At 39.1% G+C, this 14,679-nt stretch overlaps 2 protein-coding genes across 2 annotated transcripts; one reads left to right on the top strand and one right to left on the bottom strand.

Moving 5' to 3' along the window:
* Window positions 1-145: 145 nt before the first annotated feature.
* LOC114243055 (uncharacterized) lies at window positions 146-1,283 on the top strand. Its single transcript, XM_089736968.1, has 3 exons — window positions 146-297; window positions 408-812; window positions 909-1,283. The coding sequence occupies exons 1-3, from the start codon at window positions 286-288 to the stop codon at window positions 1,158-1,160; spliced, it is 669 nt and encodes a 222-aa protein (XP_089593094.1). The 5' UTR covers window positions 146-285; the 3' UTR covers window positions 1,161-1,283.
* A 3,023-nt stretch (window positions 1,284-4,306) lies between these two features.
* On the bottom strand, window positions 4,307-5,384 carry LOC114243118 (uncharacterized). Its single transcript, XM_028174495.2, has 3 exons — window positions 5,227-5,384; window positions 4,734-5,144; window positions 4,307-4,643 (listed from the first exon to the last, which is right to left on the bottom strand). The coding sequence occupies exons 1-3, from the start codon at window positions 5,362-5,364 to the stop codon at window positions 4,392-4,394; spliced, it is 801 nt and encodes a 266-aa protein (XP_028030296.2). The 5' UTR covers window positions 5,365-5,384; the 3' UTR covers window positions 4,307-4,391.
* Between the last annotated feature and the right edge of the window lie 9,295 nt (window positions 5,385-14,679).

Raw genomic sequence — 14,679 nt, 5'->3', positions numbered from 1 at the left:
ACAATACATTCCAAAATATTCAGACCGCAGCATCAAAACGAGGCTCGAATTTATATTAATAGTGTAAACACCAATAATTATAATACAAGCCAATCAAAATGTTTTTTGAAATAACATGACACTCTTGGTATTCAAATTAAAAACTTGAAAAGAAAGCCATCCAGTTAATAATGACGTTGCTACTTGACCTGTCGACCTTGTCTCACCCAAAGCTCGAATGTCGAGTATATAAGTAGTTCTTTACACACATACCGTATCAGTTGTATCTCAGCTTATCGTAACACCATGTTCTCTAAAGTGAGTTACGAAATATGCAAGTCCTTAATAACTGCATGTTTTGAATTGTGCCACTTTTCTATTATTGTATAATTAAATGTGTATTTAGAAATAAAACAAATTTATTCCAGATCGTAGCCTTGAGCGCTGTGCTGGCAGTGAGTGCAGCAGGTCTCCTGCCGGAGCCGCACTATTCTTCAGCTGCGGCTGTCTCTTCTCAGAGCATCGTCCGTCACGACCAGCCACAGCTCCATGCCACCAAATATGTAGCAGCCGCTCCAGCAGCCGTCCACGCCGCTCCTGTGGCATACCACGCAGCCCCTGTCGCCTACCACTCCGCCCCCGCTCACTACTCGTCTGCTGGCGCCGTCTCCTCCCAGACAATCCTGCGTCACGACCAGCCTCACGCCACCAACTACATCGCCGCCGCTGCTCCCGTCCACTACGCTAGCCCCGTCCACTACGCCGCTCCTGTCGCTAAGGTGATCGCTCCCGCCCACAAAGTGCTTGTATCTGCTCACCATGAAGAGGAATACGTAAGTACAATGCTAAAATTAAATACATTAGTGATCGATTTCAACCACTTAACTATTAGAAGACTGATGTTCTAACATTTGCGTTCAATTTGACAGGCTCACCCCAAATACGACTTCGCCTACTCTGTTGCTGACGGACACAGCGGCGACAACAAGTCCCAGCACGAGTCCCGCGACGGCGACGCTGTGCACGGCGAGTACACTCTGCTTGAAGCTGACGGTTCAGTGCGCAAGGTTGAGTACACCGCTGACGACCACCACGGCTTCAACGCTATCGTCAGCAACACCGCCCCCGCTCACCACGCAGCTCATGTTGCCCACGCACCCGTCCTCCTGGCTCATCATTGATTTCTCAACTAGAAATTAGTGTAGTACTTTTTGATTTAACTACAATTTTGATTCTAGTTTAAGAATCTGTAAATAAATAATTTAATTAAATGTACATATTAATAAACAATGCAATTTGATAAATTTTTTGTTTGTTCTTTATAATACTAAAATATAAAAGTAAAATAATGTTTTTGTAAAATGTTCTTATATTATTTTGGTGCTGTAAACAGCAGCTCGGTTCCACCTAAGCCACAGTGGAATAATAAGACGGCCGCTATATTCTTATCAAACGGTTCGACTATTTATGCGAGTATGACGGTTTGAATCCTTTAAAACAAATGATCTATGCTTCTATGAAAGTACGTACTTAGAACGTAATCATGAACGAATTTCAGGTTTTTTTTCCCTACCTAAGCTGATAACCTTGAGAGGCTATTTCAGCGTAACCTTAACTAGTAGGTGAGCTCACGGGGCTCAAACCGGAGTGATGCTAACACTGACTCTAGCAAGAGCAGCGATGCGAGCGATGGGTTCGACGAGGATGGTGACCGGAGCTTTCATGTTATTGCTGACGTCCATAACCAACGGTAATCACTGACCATTCGGCACCGGCTCGTTTGCCTACAAAGGCAACAAAAATATACAGCGAAGGAGCTGCATTTTCACCATCTGCTTATTTCTACCGCGAAGTAGTCATGCCTTTCAATTTGAAGGTTGAGACACTTTTTATTTGTTATCGTCACGAAACGTACATATTTTGAGTTGATTAAATGATAAGTTTAACCGTTTTGTGAGTAAGACCGACCGACGGTGGTTGGCAACCAACCCCTTGCCCTGATCTCGTCTAAGATTGTGAGAACCCATCGTGTATAAATAAATTACGGAGTGTACATAATTCGTTTCGACTACATTCGAAAACTGCAGCATGTCTTAGGCAGTTCTAGATCTAGAGCTCATGCAAACGCTACGTCCAGTTGAGACCACGCGGTGTACTTTTTCAATTCAAGAGTGCCAATGAAATGAAAATCAACGTGCATCTAATACTGAAGATTTAATTCAGGAGATAAGAAATCTTTGCGAGATATCGATTTAGAATACTCAGCACTGTAGCCTGGACATAAATATATGTACATGCTTATTTGATATTTCCATTAAAATGATGATGGAAGGTAATAATACAGCATGAGATGTTTCTTCAATATTCACTGTAATTCTTCAAAATATCACACTATATGTGAAAGATTGTGAAGCCATACAATTGAAAAAAATGCCTACACCAATGCAGCAATGCATTCGGATTAGAAGAGACATTGCATTTGAAATTGAATTGCATTGGAAATTGAGACAGACACTATCATGTATTTTGAAATGATAAATTTAATCGACGGCTATGTTGTCAACTGCGGTTTTGAGACTTAATAATTTATTTAGATTCGTGAGACCCTCGAAATTTTATGAAGTTATATTTATATGGGAAATTAATATAAATTTAGCCGTCTTCGTTCTTGTACTCGCTTCATCTCAAGTAAAGTCTGCCTCACAGAGAACATCTAAGTAGGGTTAAATAGATGCAGACCTCCCCCACGGGAGCTTTCCTCTTCGATATCGTGAAGGCGTTGAATAAAGTCTTGTACAGTGCCTTAAATTATTAACATGGGAGTGTCAGGCAGTCTGGCACTCATCATACGAGACTTCTTGTTGAACCGCTCCTTTCGGTATCGAGTAGAGGGAACCAATCTACCGCATCAAATCACGGCAGGAGTCCCGCAAAGCTCTGCTCTCTCCCCCCTACTACTTAGTTTTTATATAAACGACATCCCCAGTCGTCAGTGACCCTGTTAGCCTCTTTCGTTGATCATACGGCTATCTATTACACGAGTAGGAAGATGTCTTTTATGCAAAGTAAACTTCAGACCGCGGTCACCAATTTAGGTCAGTGGTTCCGGAAGTGTGCATCGACCCCATGAAAAAGTACCTAAGTATCACCCTCGACAGAGGGATGACATTAGGTCCCTAAATCAGAACAGTGCGCGACTGACCTGCGTTCGATTAACTCTCCCCGATGATGTGCAAACGTAAAAAATGTCCCTTCGTAACGAGGCCCTATGCATTTGTAATGTTCGCTCACGTGACCCGCATGCACATAAACTATCTCCAGCCCATGCAGTCCCGTTTTTTGCATGATACACATAGGAGCACCGTGGTACGTGAGGAATGTCCATCTTTACGACTATCTAAATTTAGAACCGATTTGTAAATATCTGTCTTCGGCGTGCGAACTAACCCATAGACAAACCCACTGAGTTTTTGACCGGATCTTCTCAGTCAATCTCGGTCCGTTGGCAGATTCTACTTTAATCACGGTTCTTGCTAGAGCCACTGTTAGCAATTTCTTTCAGATTGAGTCCCGTGAGCTCACCTAGCAGCCATAGCGTACCTAGATTACCCCATAGGCTACCAGCGAATAGGTAGGGAAAAGCTAAAAAAAGGGCATGGCAATGAGTTAGAACGCCACCGCATCGGCACCGCACGTTTTAGACACTACAGTTAATCTGGTTCGTGCCTAGTTTATTTTTGAAATATACATGAAGTTTACTTTTGAAGTCGTCGTGGCCTAAAGGATAAGACATCCGGTGCATTCGTGTGTAGCGATGCACCGGTGTTCGAATCCCGCAGGCGGGTACCAATTTTTCTAATGAAATACGTACTCAACAAATGTTCACGATTGACTTCCACGGTGAAGGAATAACATCGTGTAATAAAAATCAAACCCGCAGAATTATAATTTGCGTAATTACTGGTGGTAGGACCTCTTGGGAGTCCGCACGGGTAGGTACCACCACCCCGCCTATTTCCGCCGTGAAGCAGTAATGCGTTTCGGTTCGAAGGGTGGAGTAGGCGTTTTAACTATACTGAGACCTTAGAACTTATATCTCAAGGTGGGTGGCGCATTTACGTTGTAGATGTCTATGGGCTCCAGTAACCACTTAACACCAGGTGGGCTGTGAGCTCGTCCACCCAACTAAGCAATAAAAAAAAAAAAAAAAAAAACAAGAAAATGTAAGGTATATTTTTATGATTTGGTGCCTCGATTTGAAATTCCTATGTAACTATACATATGTCTAATGCTTCCTGAAAGAGTCATCAAAATTAAAATCTGAACGTCAGTTTGCGTTTTTATTAAATATTTCCTTACAATTTTATAGGCATCTTAAATTAGTTACATCTGACTAGGCAACAATTTAATGATTAATGATGAGCCAGAAGGACGGGTGCGTGGGCGGCATGAGCTGCGTGGTGAGCGGGGGCGGTGTTGCTGACGACAGCATTGAAGCCGTGGTGGTCGTCAGCGGTGTACTCAACCTTGCGCACTGAGCCGTCAGCTTCCAACAAGGTGTATTCGCCGTGCACAGCGTCGCCGTCGCGGGACTCGTGCTGAGACTTGTTGTCGCCACTGTGTCCGTCAGCAACGGAGTAAGCGAAGTCGTATTTAGGGTGAGCCTGCGAAATTTAATATTAATTAATACGTATGGACTTTAATGTCAAATGAATACTATGCATAATTACCTATGTTCTATTAAATAAACTTACATATTCTTCTTCATGGTGGCCGGCGACAAGTACTTTGTGGGCTGGAGCGATCACTCTGGCTTCAGGAGCGGCGTAGTGGACGGGGCCAGCGGCGGCGTAGTGGACGGGGCCAGCGGCGGCGATGTAGTTGGTGGCGTGAGGCTGGTCGTGACGCAGGATGGTCTGGGAGGATACGACGCCAGCAGACGAGTAGTGAGCGGGGGCGGAGTGGTAGGCGACAGGGGCTGCGTGGTATGCTACAGGAGCGGCGTGGACGGCTACTGGAGCGGCTGCTACATATTTGGTGGCATGGAGATGTGGCTGGTCGTGACGGACGATGCTCTGAGAGGAGACGGCCGCAGCCGACGAGTAATGTGGTTCGGGTAAGAGACCTGCAGTGGCCACTGCTAGTACAATGCTTAAAGCAACAATCTGTGAATATTTGAAATGATTAAATATACACATTGAATGAATTATCCTTTACAAATTAATCATATTTTCATGTATTACTTACTTTGGCAAACATATTGATATGATGTTTCGAAGCAACTGATGAAATGCGGGAATCAAAACGGCTTTTATAGCTGCCAGTATTTTGGAGGCCGAGGTCAACAGGTTGGAAGTTATCACTTTTCGGCTCGATCATATTCATAAAGCATGTTACGTATTATTACTAAGTTTAAGGTTTGTTTTATTGAAATACTATCATGCGGTATAGTGACGGAGTATAAGTTCAAGCTTTGAACTATGAGAAATGCAAATTTGGATGATCCTTACAATTTTTTGTCTTGTTTTTATCTTTTATCTATGTTTTACAGTGGTAGTCCATTTAGTATGGAACATTTGGAAAAAACTCTAGATTCATAGAAACATTGACATAATTTAACATATAATTTTAACTATAACGTTCATGGGGCATAGGACTGCACTGGTTCTGAGAAATTGTTTGCAAGCTGTTTGAGATCTCTTTTTATATGTACTCGACAATGTTTGTATGTACTCGCGTAGAGTACACCAAGAAAATAATATTGTCGTTATTCATTTTATAATATTGTATAATAAAAAATTCTACAGTTCCCATAATTTCAATATAGTCATAATTTAGAACCTAAGTTATTTTAATAAATAATCATTGCAAACTTCCAAGAATTATAAATAGGATCCCGTTTCTTTTTTTCCCCCTAATTAACAAAATCTTATAATTAAAACTACTTTTTCAGTCCGAAGAGTCATCTGTCACCATCGAGATATTATGTAATATAATCTCGACGTCTGTCACTACGAAAAGTGTAAAGTACTCGAAGCGTCAGAAATATTATAATGTAATGACACTAAAAAATGCGATAGTATGTATACTAGTCGTTCCCCAGTAGCCTAAATTCGACTAAAATTAATTAAAATTATAATTTGGGACATTATTAATGGTTCTATTGTCAAAGACTATTATACTTCTTTAATCACAGATTTCACCAAGACCGCACTATAAACAAATAATATTAAAGACTAACACTAACAATATATTCTCAATTTGACCACGGACCTAAAACAATAACAAAAGTTTGACAATAAACAAAGAGTTATACATTTAAATGTGTTGCGTCAAATATATGGTAGTGTGTGTAATGTTTTTTTATTGATTTAATGTATTTTTTATGCATAATTTTAAACGAATATTAGTATTCTGCACTCCTTCTCTATATATTGTCAATAAGTGTAGGAATTTCATACTCCTCCGTCTGCGCAATTTTCATAAAAACGGGCATAATGTTTTTGCTTCTCCTATTAATATAGATTACTCATAAACATCGAAAATAATATTTCGAGAAACCTTGTTCTTCGTTAGTGCATGCCACTTTTGGCGCTGTCATACTATTCACCGAGTCATCAGTCATTCAACTTGAAGCCTAATAATTCTTTTTAGGTCGCTGAGCCACTATAGTAAGTAATAAAACAATAAAAACCAATAAATAGTTGTAGAAAGTGGTTGGTTACCAATACGTGTCACAGTAGTAGAGTATATATAATTGCTGTTTTGCATGTAAGTGTAATTTGGTTAGCGTGACTTAAATCGCCTATAAAACAATATAATTTCACATGTGTAATTGGAAACACCAATGTCAATGTTATTCTAGATAGATTATTTTGTGATACGATAGCGAAACTCTACATAATTTTGTAATTGCTGTAGATGAAGAGATGGAGAGACTACGCCCTTCCGCTAGTAAAAATGACGTATCAAAATTGGTTACGATCGCCATGCACTGCTATATGACATCCTTTTTTATTTATTGCTTAGATGGGTAGACGAGTTCACAGCCCACCTGGTGTTAAGTGGTAACTGGAGCCCATCTACATCTACAATTTTTTTTTTGTTTTTTTAACGCTCGGGAATCCATTTACGGATACCCGGTCGAGAGGGGTAATAGACCGGGTTATGTCGGACTCCGGCGCCTCCAGAGAAGAAGAGGGAGAAGAGGAAGACCAAAGTCCTCCTCTTCTTCCAATTCCTACCGGGAGACTACGCCTTGAGAAAGGCGCGCGAGACGCTGCGCGGCGTCTACAACACAGGACCCGCCCCGCAAAACCGACTACCGACTAAACCCCATCGAGCTCCACCACTCCGACTCCACGAAACCTACGGTACCGCACAATGCGCGCCGCAGGCTCGCCGTCGCCGGTACCCGTCCAGACAATAGGACGGGATCCCATCCCCGGGAAGATCCCGTAGGACGTCGTATCGGGAGACACACCGTGAGTGGCGCATAGGAGCCACCTTGCGCCGCCTCACCACGGAACCGTCAGCAGAGCACCGGGCGCCCCCGCACCCAGTACCCAACAGTCCCTACGGGAGGTTAACGGGAGCATCGTGCCCGCGTCGCCCACCCCGCCTTCTTCGCTGAGGAGCCGAAGAGGGATCCCACTCCCTTTCGCGCTCCTTAGCCTTGCGGAACGCCATGACCAGGTCGCAAAATCTGGCCATGGCCTCCCACGAACTCTCGTCCTCTAGCATGCGGGCAATGACAGCCCGCAAGGAGAGGTCCCTCCCCAGCACCGCGATGAGATCTCGCCGCGGGTGCTCCCAACGCGGGCACGCTTCGAGTGCACGCTGAGCGTCATCATCCGGATGCCCGCACTGGTGACAACCCGGATGTGGCTCTCTCCTACAGACCCTCCACAGGTACCTCCCGAAGCAGCCATGCCCCGAGAGGACCTGCGTAAGGCGGTAGGAGAGCACGCCGTGTCGCCGAACAACAGCTGCCCTACCCTTCAAACCGAAACGCATTACTGCTTCACGGCAGAAATAGGCAGGGCGGTGGTACCTACCCGCGCGGGCTCACAAGAGGTCCTACCACCAGTAAAAAGTACTTCTTATAATATGATATAATTTACTAATACAGTATTTTAATAAGCTACAGTAACAAGTATCTAAAACGTAAACTAAGTAGTATGTTTTCACCATAGAAGTTAAAATACGAATTAAAACTTCAAACATTGGGGACCAAGCTCTCAGAATAAAAAATTCTGATTCGTAAATGGATGTTCGCCATTAGCACTTCATGATAACAAAAGACGAGAATATACTGTTTCATAAACCGTTTTAGTTTTACATGTTGTAATTAATTGCAACTAGAAATCTAATTACCATTTTATCAGTTTTTTTTTGGATGAGCTCACAGCCCTCCTGGTGTTAAGTGGTTACTGGAACCCATAGACATCTACAACGTAGACGCGCCACCCACCTTGAGATACAAGTTCCAAGGTCTCAGCATAGTTGCAACGGCTGCCCCACTCTTCAAACCGAAACGCATTACTGCTTCACGGCAGTACCAAAAGTAATTACGCAAATTATAAATTTTGCGGGTTTGATTCGTATTACACGATGTTATTCCTTCACCGTGGAAGTCAATCGTGAACATTTGTTGAGGACGTATTTCATTAGAAAGATTGGTACCAGCCTGGGATTCGAGCACCGTTTCATCGCTTCAACACGAATGCACCGGACGTCTTATCTTTTCGGTTTAGGCCACGACGACTCCATATACAATTTGGGAAAGTTTCTGGAAGAAAAGACATGCTTTCATAAAAGTGTGCATTTTTTTTGCAAAATGTACATGTAAAACCCGTTCTGATAAGTTTTCGGTATTTTTAATAAATTGCATATATTTTTCAACCTTTGAATATCGATTTAAGAAATAATCCGTGATAATTTCAGATGTATAAACATGTATTTGGGGAGATTCGCGGATGTTTTGGGGGTTATAATATATTTTCAGAATATATACATATTTAATCAAAAACAGTTTTGTAAATTCATTTCTTAATGTAAAGTAAACTCAAAACACGGACACTACAGTTCAGTTTGAATTTAGTTTTGAGAGTATTACCTGCTTAACTGGTTCTCGTTATTTAACCACACAAAAGGGAAATGTAGCCTACATTTCGATTACGTTAATTTAATTTATATAGCTCTCATTCAGTTACGATATTAATTAACAAAATTGAACTTATCTACGGTAAAACTTTAGGTGGTTTTCGAATTCGCGTTTGGCAATAGTAAGCCATGTTCTTTTTTAAATTAGAAGCAACATGTAAGATTTAGGACGTGGCTAATAATCACACAAACTTCAAAATATTATGTACTTAAGTAATTAAGTCTATCTTCATCTGCTTTACACATTCCATTTTTCTGATGTAGTAGGGTATCAAAACTATCACATCAGGTCGATCATATCGATCGGTATAGCAGCATGTACGACTCAGTGACTTCGGTATATTGAGGGATGGGAATTGAGATAATGCCACAGTCAAATCTTCTTTTTTTGTCTACCTATCCTGGTAACCTCGAGGGGTTATTCCAGGTTCACTGAACGTGTAGGCGAGCTCACGGAGCTCAGCCTGGTTAATTTGTTAACACTAAGCCTAACAAGGGCAGTGCTTTGCTGAATCTACAACCAGATCGGAATCGCTACCCACTGAGAAGATCTGGAGAGAAACTCAGTGGGCTGGGTTAGTCAAGTGAGTCAATGTAGGCCCCAATTTATATAAGTTGATACGTAACTAACAAATTTACGCAAATTACTTTAACGATAAAGGAAAAAACTACCGCAAATTTTTGCCGTGAAGCAGTACTGCATTCTGGTTTAAAGGGTACTACACAATGTATTAATCAATTGTTCTTAAGGTAGACAAGTGTTATTTTTATTTTATTGCTTAGATAGGTGGACGAGCTCACCTGGTTATACGTGGTTACTGAAGCCCATAGATATCAACAACATAAATGCCACCACCTACTTTAACATATGAGTTTTAAAGTCTCCGTTTTTACAGTATAACGGCTGCCGCACCCTTCAAACTGCAATGCATTACTGCTACATGGCAGAAATAGGGGATAGTGGTACCTACCTGTGTAGACTCACAAGCCGTCATATCATCAGTAATTACGCAAATTATAAATTTTGCGGGTTAGACTTTCATTACACGATTTTATTCCTTCACCGTGCAAGTCAATCGTGAATATTTATTAAGGACGTGTTTCATTGGAAAAATGATACCTTACTGCGCGATCTGTTGCACCGTTTGGCACGAATGCACCGGGCGTCTTATCCTTTGGGCCATGACAGCTGATAATTCAACATTTGATATTGATGGGCCCACGTAAAACTTTGCATACGTATACTTTTGTTTTTGTCGATAACTGCACATTGGTCCAAGTTTTCCTAAACTATTTTATTCAGTAGACCTGTTTCTGTTCTGTTTCGGCTTTTAGTAATAGTTTTTTTTCCGTTATGTTAAGCTTCTTAACATTTCGACTTTTACGTCTCGTGTGGACATTGAGTTCAAGGTATCTATTACTATCTAGAAAAAATATTGGACTAGTCCACTGTGGTGAATTCTGATTGATCTGGTGGTATTTATTTATGAGCTCTCGATACTTTTCTAACAAGTATATGTTCGATAATACTCTAACGAGTAATTCAACCATGAGTACTGAGCACTTATGTATACCCTTCACGATACCAACATAATCATCTTCATTCGTTCACACAAGGCATCAATCGATTACATTGCGTCTCTCTCAATGTGATCGGTTATTGTCTCTCTTCATCTTTCAATGACTAGATGAAGAAATGTTCTGAGATACAATTTATATCTAATACATTATATGACCGTAAAAATATATGTACAGTCCTAATTTTGATCTGCAATATCTCGCTTAAGATGTACCCAAAATACAATCGACTTCTTTTAATATTAAAAGCATGATAGGATGGCAAATTCAGACAAATACCTCGTTTTTAATAGTCACTAAAGAAAAAGGATATTTAGTTTCAGTGAGAATAAGGATAGTTGCTTATAGAAAGAAGCCAACGATGCCATAGACAAAACCGAGCCACTGTCCACTAAAATTAATTTAAAATTAATTGTATATTGTCAATACCTCCTCTAGTTTATTTCCAATATTTACATAAATCCGTTACACATACACCAATAAAATGCAATAACAAATATGTTTGTTACAATTACTTTCACCACACAGTCGCAACTTCCATGTGCTCAGGTTCAAATCTTGCGAAAACTGTTACAATACCATTCGTATAAAAGTGAATTTCTTTTTATTGTATTAATCAGACAACTCTTAACCGTTTCAAATATAATACAAACAAGGGCTTTAGTGCAACGAAATGAATAAGGTATTATATTAGTATTAACTATGTGATAATCATTTGTGGTTTTGTAGTCTAAAAGTGAATAATATGTATATATTGCAGGTGATTTGTGTGGTTGCGATTCTGTATACAGTGAGAGCTAAGCCACTGTATAGTCATGAATTTCCACACTCCTCTCAAAACTTTGTTCTTCATACCGAACACAAAGGACATCATGAGGAACACAAGCATCACCATGAGATCTATCATCCCATTCACGTTAAGCACGAAGAACACAAAGTAGAACATCATCATCATCATGAGGTTAAGGAACACAAAAAAGAAGAACACAAAAAACCAGTGGAGCATTACAAACATCATGAGCATAAGCACCATGAGCATCTAGAACATCATGACCTTCAACAGCACCATGAATATGATGACCATCAACAGCACCATGAACATGATGAGCTTCAACTGCTTGATGAACATCATGAGCATCAACAGCTCCATGGATATCATGAGCATCAGCAACGCCACGAGGACGATCAACATCATGAGCATCAACACCACCACGAAGACGATCAACATCACGAGCAAAAAGAGGAGCATAAAAAAGACAAAGAGCACACCGAGCACCATGTAAGTTGATTTTATGTTGATCAATAAGCTGTTTGTACACTGATCTATCGATGACAACGAACTCTGTACAAATTTCTGTACCCAACTTTTATAATTTTAGAAGTGTCCTGCAGGGATCGATGCAATCAGCAAACTAGTTAATTTAGTTTATTAACCTAGCGCTGTAATTTAACTATGTTTTGCGTTTTATAATTTTGTTTTTGACATAAATGACTTTAAATATAGAAAGCTAGAAGATAGATCGTGTAATGAACAGGTTTGTTGGCTCTTTATCTGGGCGCTTATTATCTATATAAGTATAAATTTAAACGTATATATGTGTATATGTCAGTTTCTGGTACCCATAATACAGATAGTCCTAAATTGGGGCCGGATGACCGTGCATGGTTTGTTCCCAGTTGTTATTGTTATAATAATTTAGGTACTAATAACTTAGGTAACTTCTGGTTAAAGTTTGTTAGTAAATTTGATTACAGTCTCACCCAAAATACGAGTTCGACTACAAAGTGGAGGATCCTCATACTGGCGACTATAAAACCCACCACGAGGTCCGAGATGGAGATACAGTCCACGGCTTCTACACGTTACATGAAGCCGATGGGACTACTAGAATCGTGGAGTATTCTGCTGATAAAAAAGAAGGGTAAGAATTTTACGTTTCAATATATTTATTTTAGGAGATTAATGATTTAAGGCTTTTTGATGCGAATATTCGAGTATGTATAAAGAGATATAGAATAATATATTGAAAGAATATAGATTTAGAGAATATAGAAAGATATAGTTGGTCATTAATTGCTTTTCCAACATTTAGGGGTTTTCGACAGAGGGAAGATCTTTTAACGAGTGGGTGAGATTGCAACTTGCTAATTTATTTTAAAAATGTTATTGGCGAGATTCAGGCATTTGTCAAATATCTTGTGTATATATGCTTAAAAATATATAATAGTAATTAACTTTGTATAGTATATTGTGTATATATTATATAGCTACTGGCACAAACGGATATAGAGGTAACCGGTAAATGGATATAGGGGTAAACGGTAATGGGGGTAGGGTATTGTAATAGTAATAAAATATCTCAGCCTACGCCCGGTTACCTTAAGGGTGCGAGTGGCACTAATACTTTTCTGATTTTTTCTTGTCCAGTTGAGCAAACGAATTTCCTGTGCATATGTGACGACCGGAGTCCATAGATAATAAAATATTAATAAACTAATTTTCTTACATTATTATACTAGGTATTAAACTACAATGTTCATTTATTAGCGAATACTTTATAAGTAATTTACAATTGATTCCTGTCCCGAAATCAATGCCCTAGTGTGTTTGTATGTCGTATGGTCACGTACATATTATTATTACTATATCGACGGTAACTATACGGTAACTTCAGTTATAGACACATCAGCCAATAATAGAATAAACAGAAATAGGTACCGTAGTATTAATGTTTAAAATTACTCAATACCTACTCCATATGGATGGCATTAGACAAGTGTTTTGACCATACAATTAATTAACTATTATCTTTGATTGTATTCGGAGGCTTTAACCATAGGTTAAGTCGAATACATGACGTAAAATAATTACAATAACATTGACCTTTATGTATTGAAATAATATAATGATTTTAGCGTTTTGTAATTTGTAATTTACAGATTTAAAGCCAAAGTGAAGCACGAAGGTCACGTCACACACGAAGCACCCAAGTAAGCAACGTTAATAGATTCTGTGATAAGGCTTTGTTTAAAAATTAGATATAGCATTGTATATTACTGATTGTTATTTAGTTTTGTTGAGATATCAAATAAAAATTGAAAAAAATTTGATAGTTTTTTGTTACTTATTTTCTCCGTAACTATGAAGTATAAATATTTTATTAATTTCACTCAGGATTTCTGGAGTATCAATTATTATTGAGATAGCCATGTAATGTGTGGTAAGTTTTGGATTTGCACCATTTATATCTACAAATTTTTCGAGCTCATGGCTTCCCTGGTGTTAAATGGTCATCGGAGCCTATATATAGTTATATTCAAACACTTATCTTGAAATTTGAGTCGTAAGCCTCAGTTTTTATAGTATACCGGTTGCCCTTCAAAACGAAAAGCATTACTGTTTTATCGACAGAAATAGGCAAGGTAGTGGTACCCGTGTGGAAACAAGACGTCTTACTATCAGTAGTAGTTCTTTTTTGTCTCTGATGTCTCGCTCTTAGTTTTTTTCATTTATAATTTTTAAAAGATCGTTAAGCTAGATTTTATTTGCAATATGACATCATTATCACCGCAGATATACTATTTCTGTATTTTCTAGTGATACTTCTCTAAATATAATAGACGGAATCTTCGAAGAAATTACATATAAACAGAATTAGTTAGCTTTTATAAATCTGAGCTCTTAATAAATATCACATAGATACATATTATCTTGCAGATCAAATATATAACTAAAACATAATATTTTCGTAATATTGATTATAAATACTACATAGCAAAAGATCCGTATAATTTTAATGTGAATGAATTATTCATTTTATTTTTAGTTTTAAGTTTATCAATAAAAGTTTTCGGAAGTTTTAGGAAACTCGAATCTAAATCTTTAGATCTCTAGAGCTATAGCTATATATATATAATCTCAACTGTTCAATTAATAGGTATAAAACGTTCAAATGT

This window comes from Bombyx mandarina, chromosome 22, assembly GCF_030267445.1.
Source record: "Bombyx mandarina strain Sakado chromosome 22, ASM3026744v2".
NCBI classification, from domain to species: domain Eukaryota; kingdom Metazoa; phylum Arthropoda; class Insecta; order Lepidoptera; family Bombycidae; genus Bombyx; species Bombyx mandarina.
This window is presented reverse-complemented; position numbering and strand designations above follow the sequence as displayed.

Bases quoted from the DNA above. Each gene is read 5' to 3' on its own strand.
- LOC114243055 (XM_089736968.1), top strand. The intron at 813-908 runs GTAAGTACAATG...TCAATTTGACAG, and splicing joins CTCACCATGAAGAGGAATAC to GCTCACCCCAAATACGACTT.
- LOC114243118 (XM_028174495.2), bottom strand. From the start codon at position 5,364: ATGAATATGATCGAGCCGAAAAGTGATAACTTCCAACCTGTTGACCTC. The intron at 5,145-5,226 runs GTAAGTAATACA...AAATATTCACAG, and splicing joins ATATCAATATGTTTGCCAAA to ATTGTTGCTTTAAGCATTGT. The intron at 4,644-4,733 runs GTAAGTTTATTT...TAAATTTCGCAG, and splicing joins GCCACCATGAAGAAGAATAT to GCTCACCCTAAATACGACTT.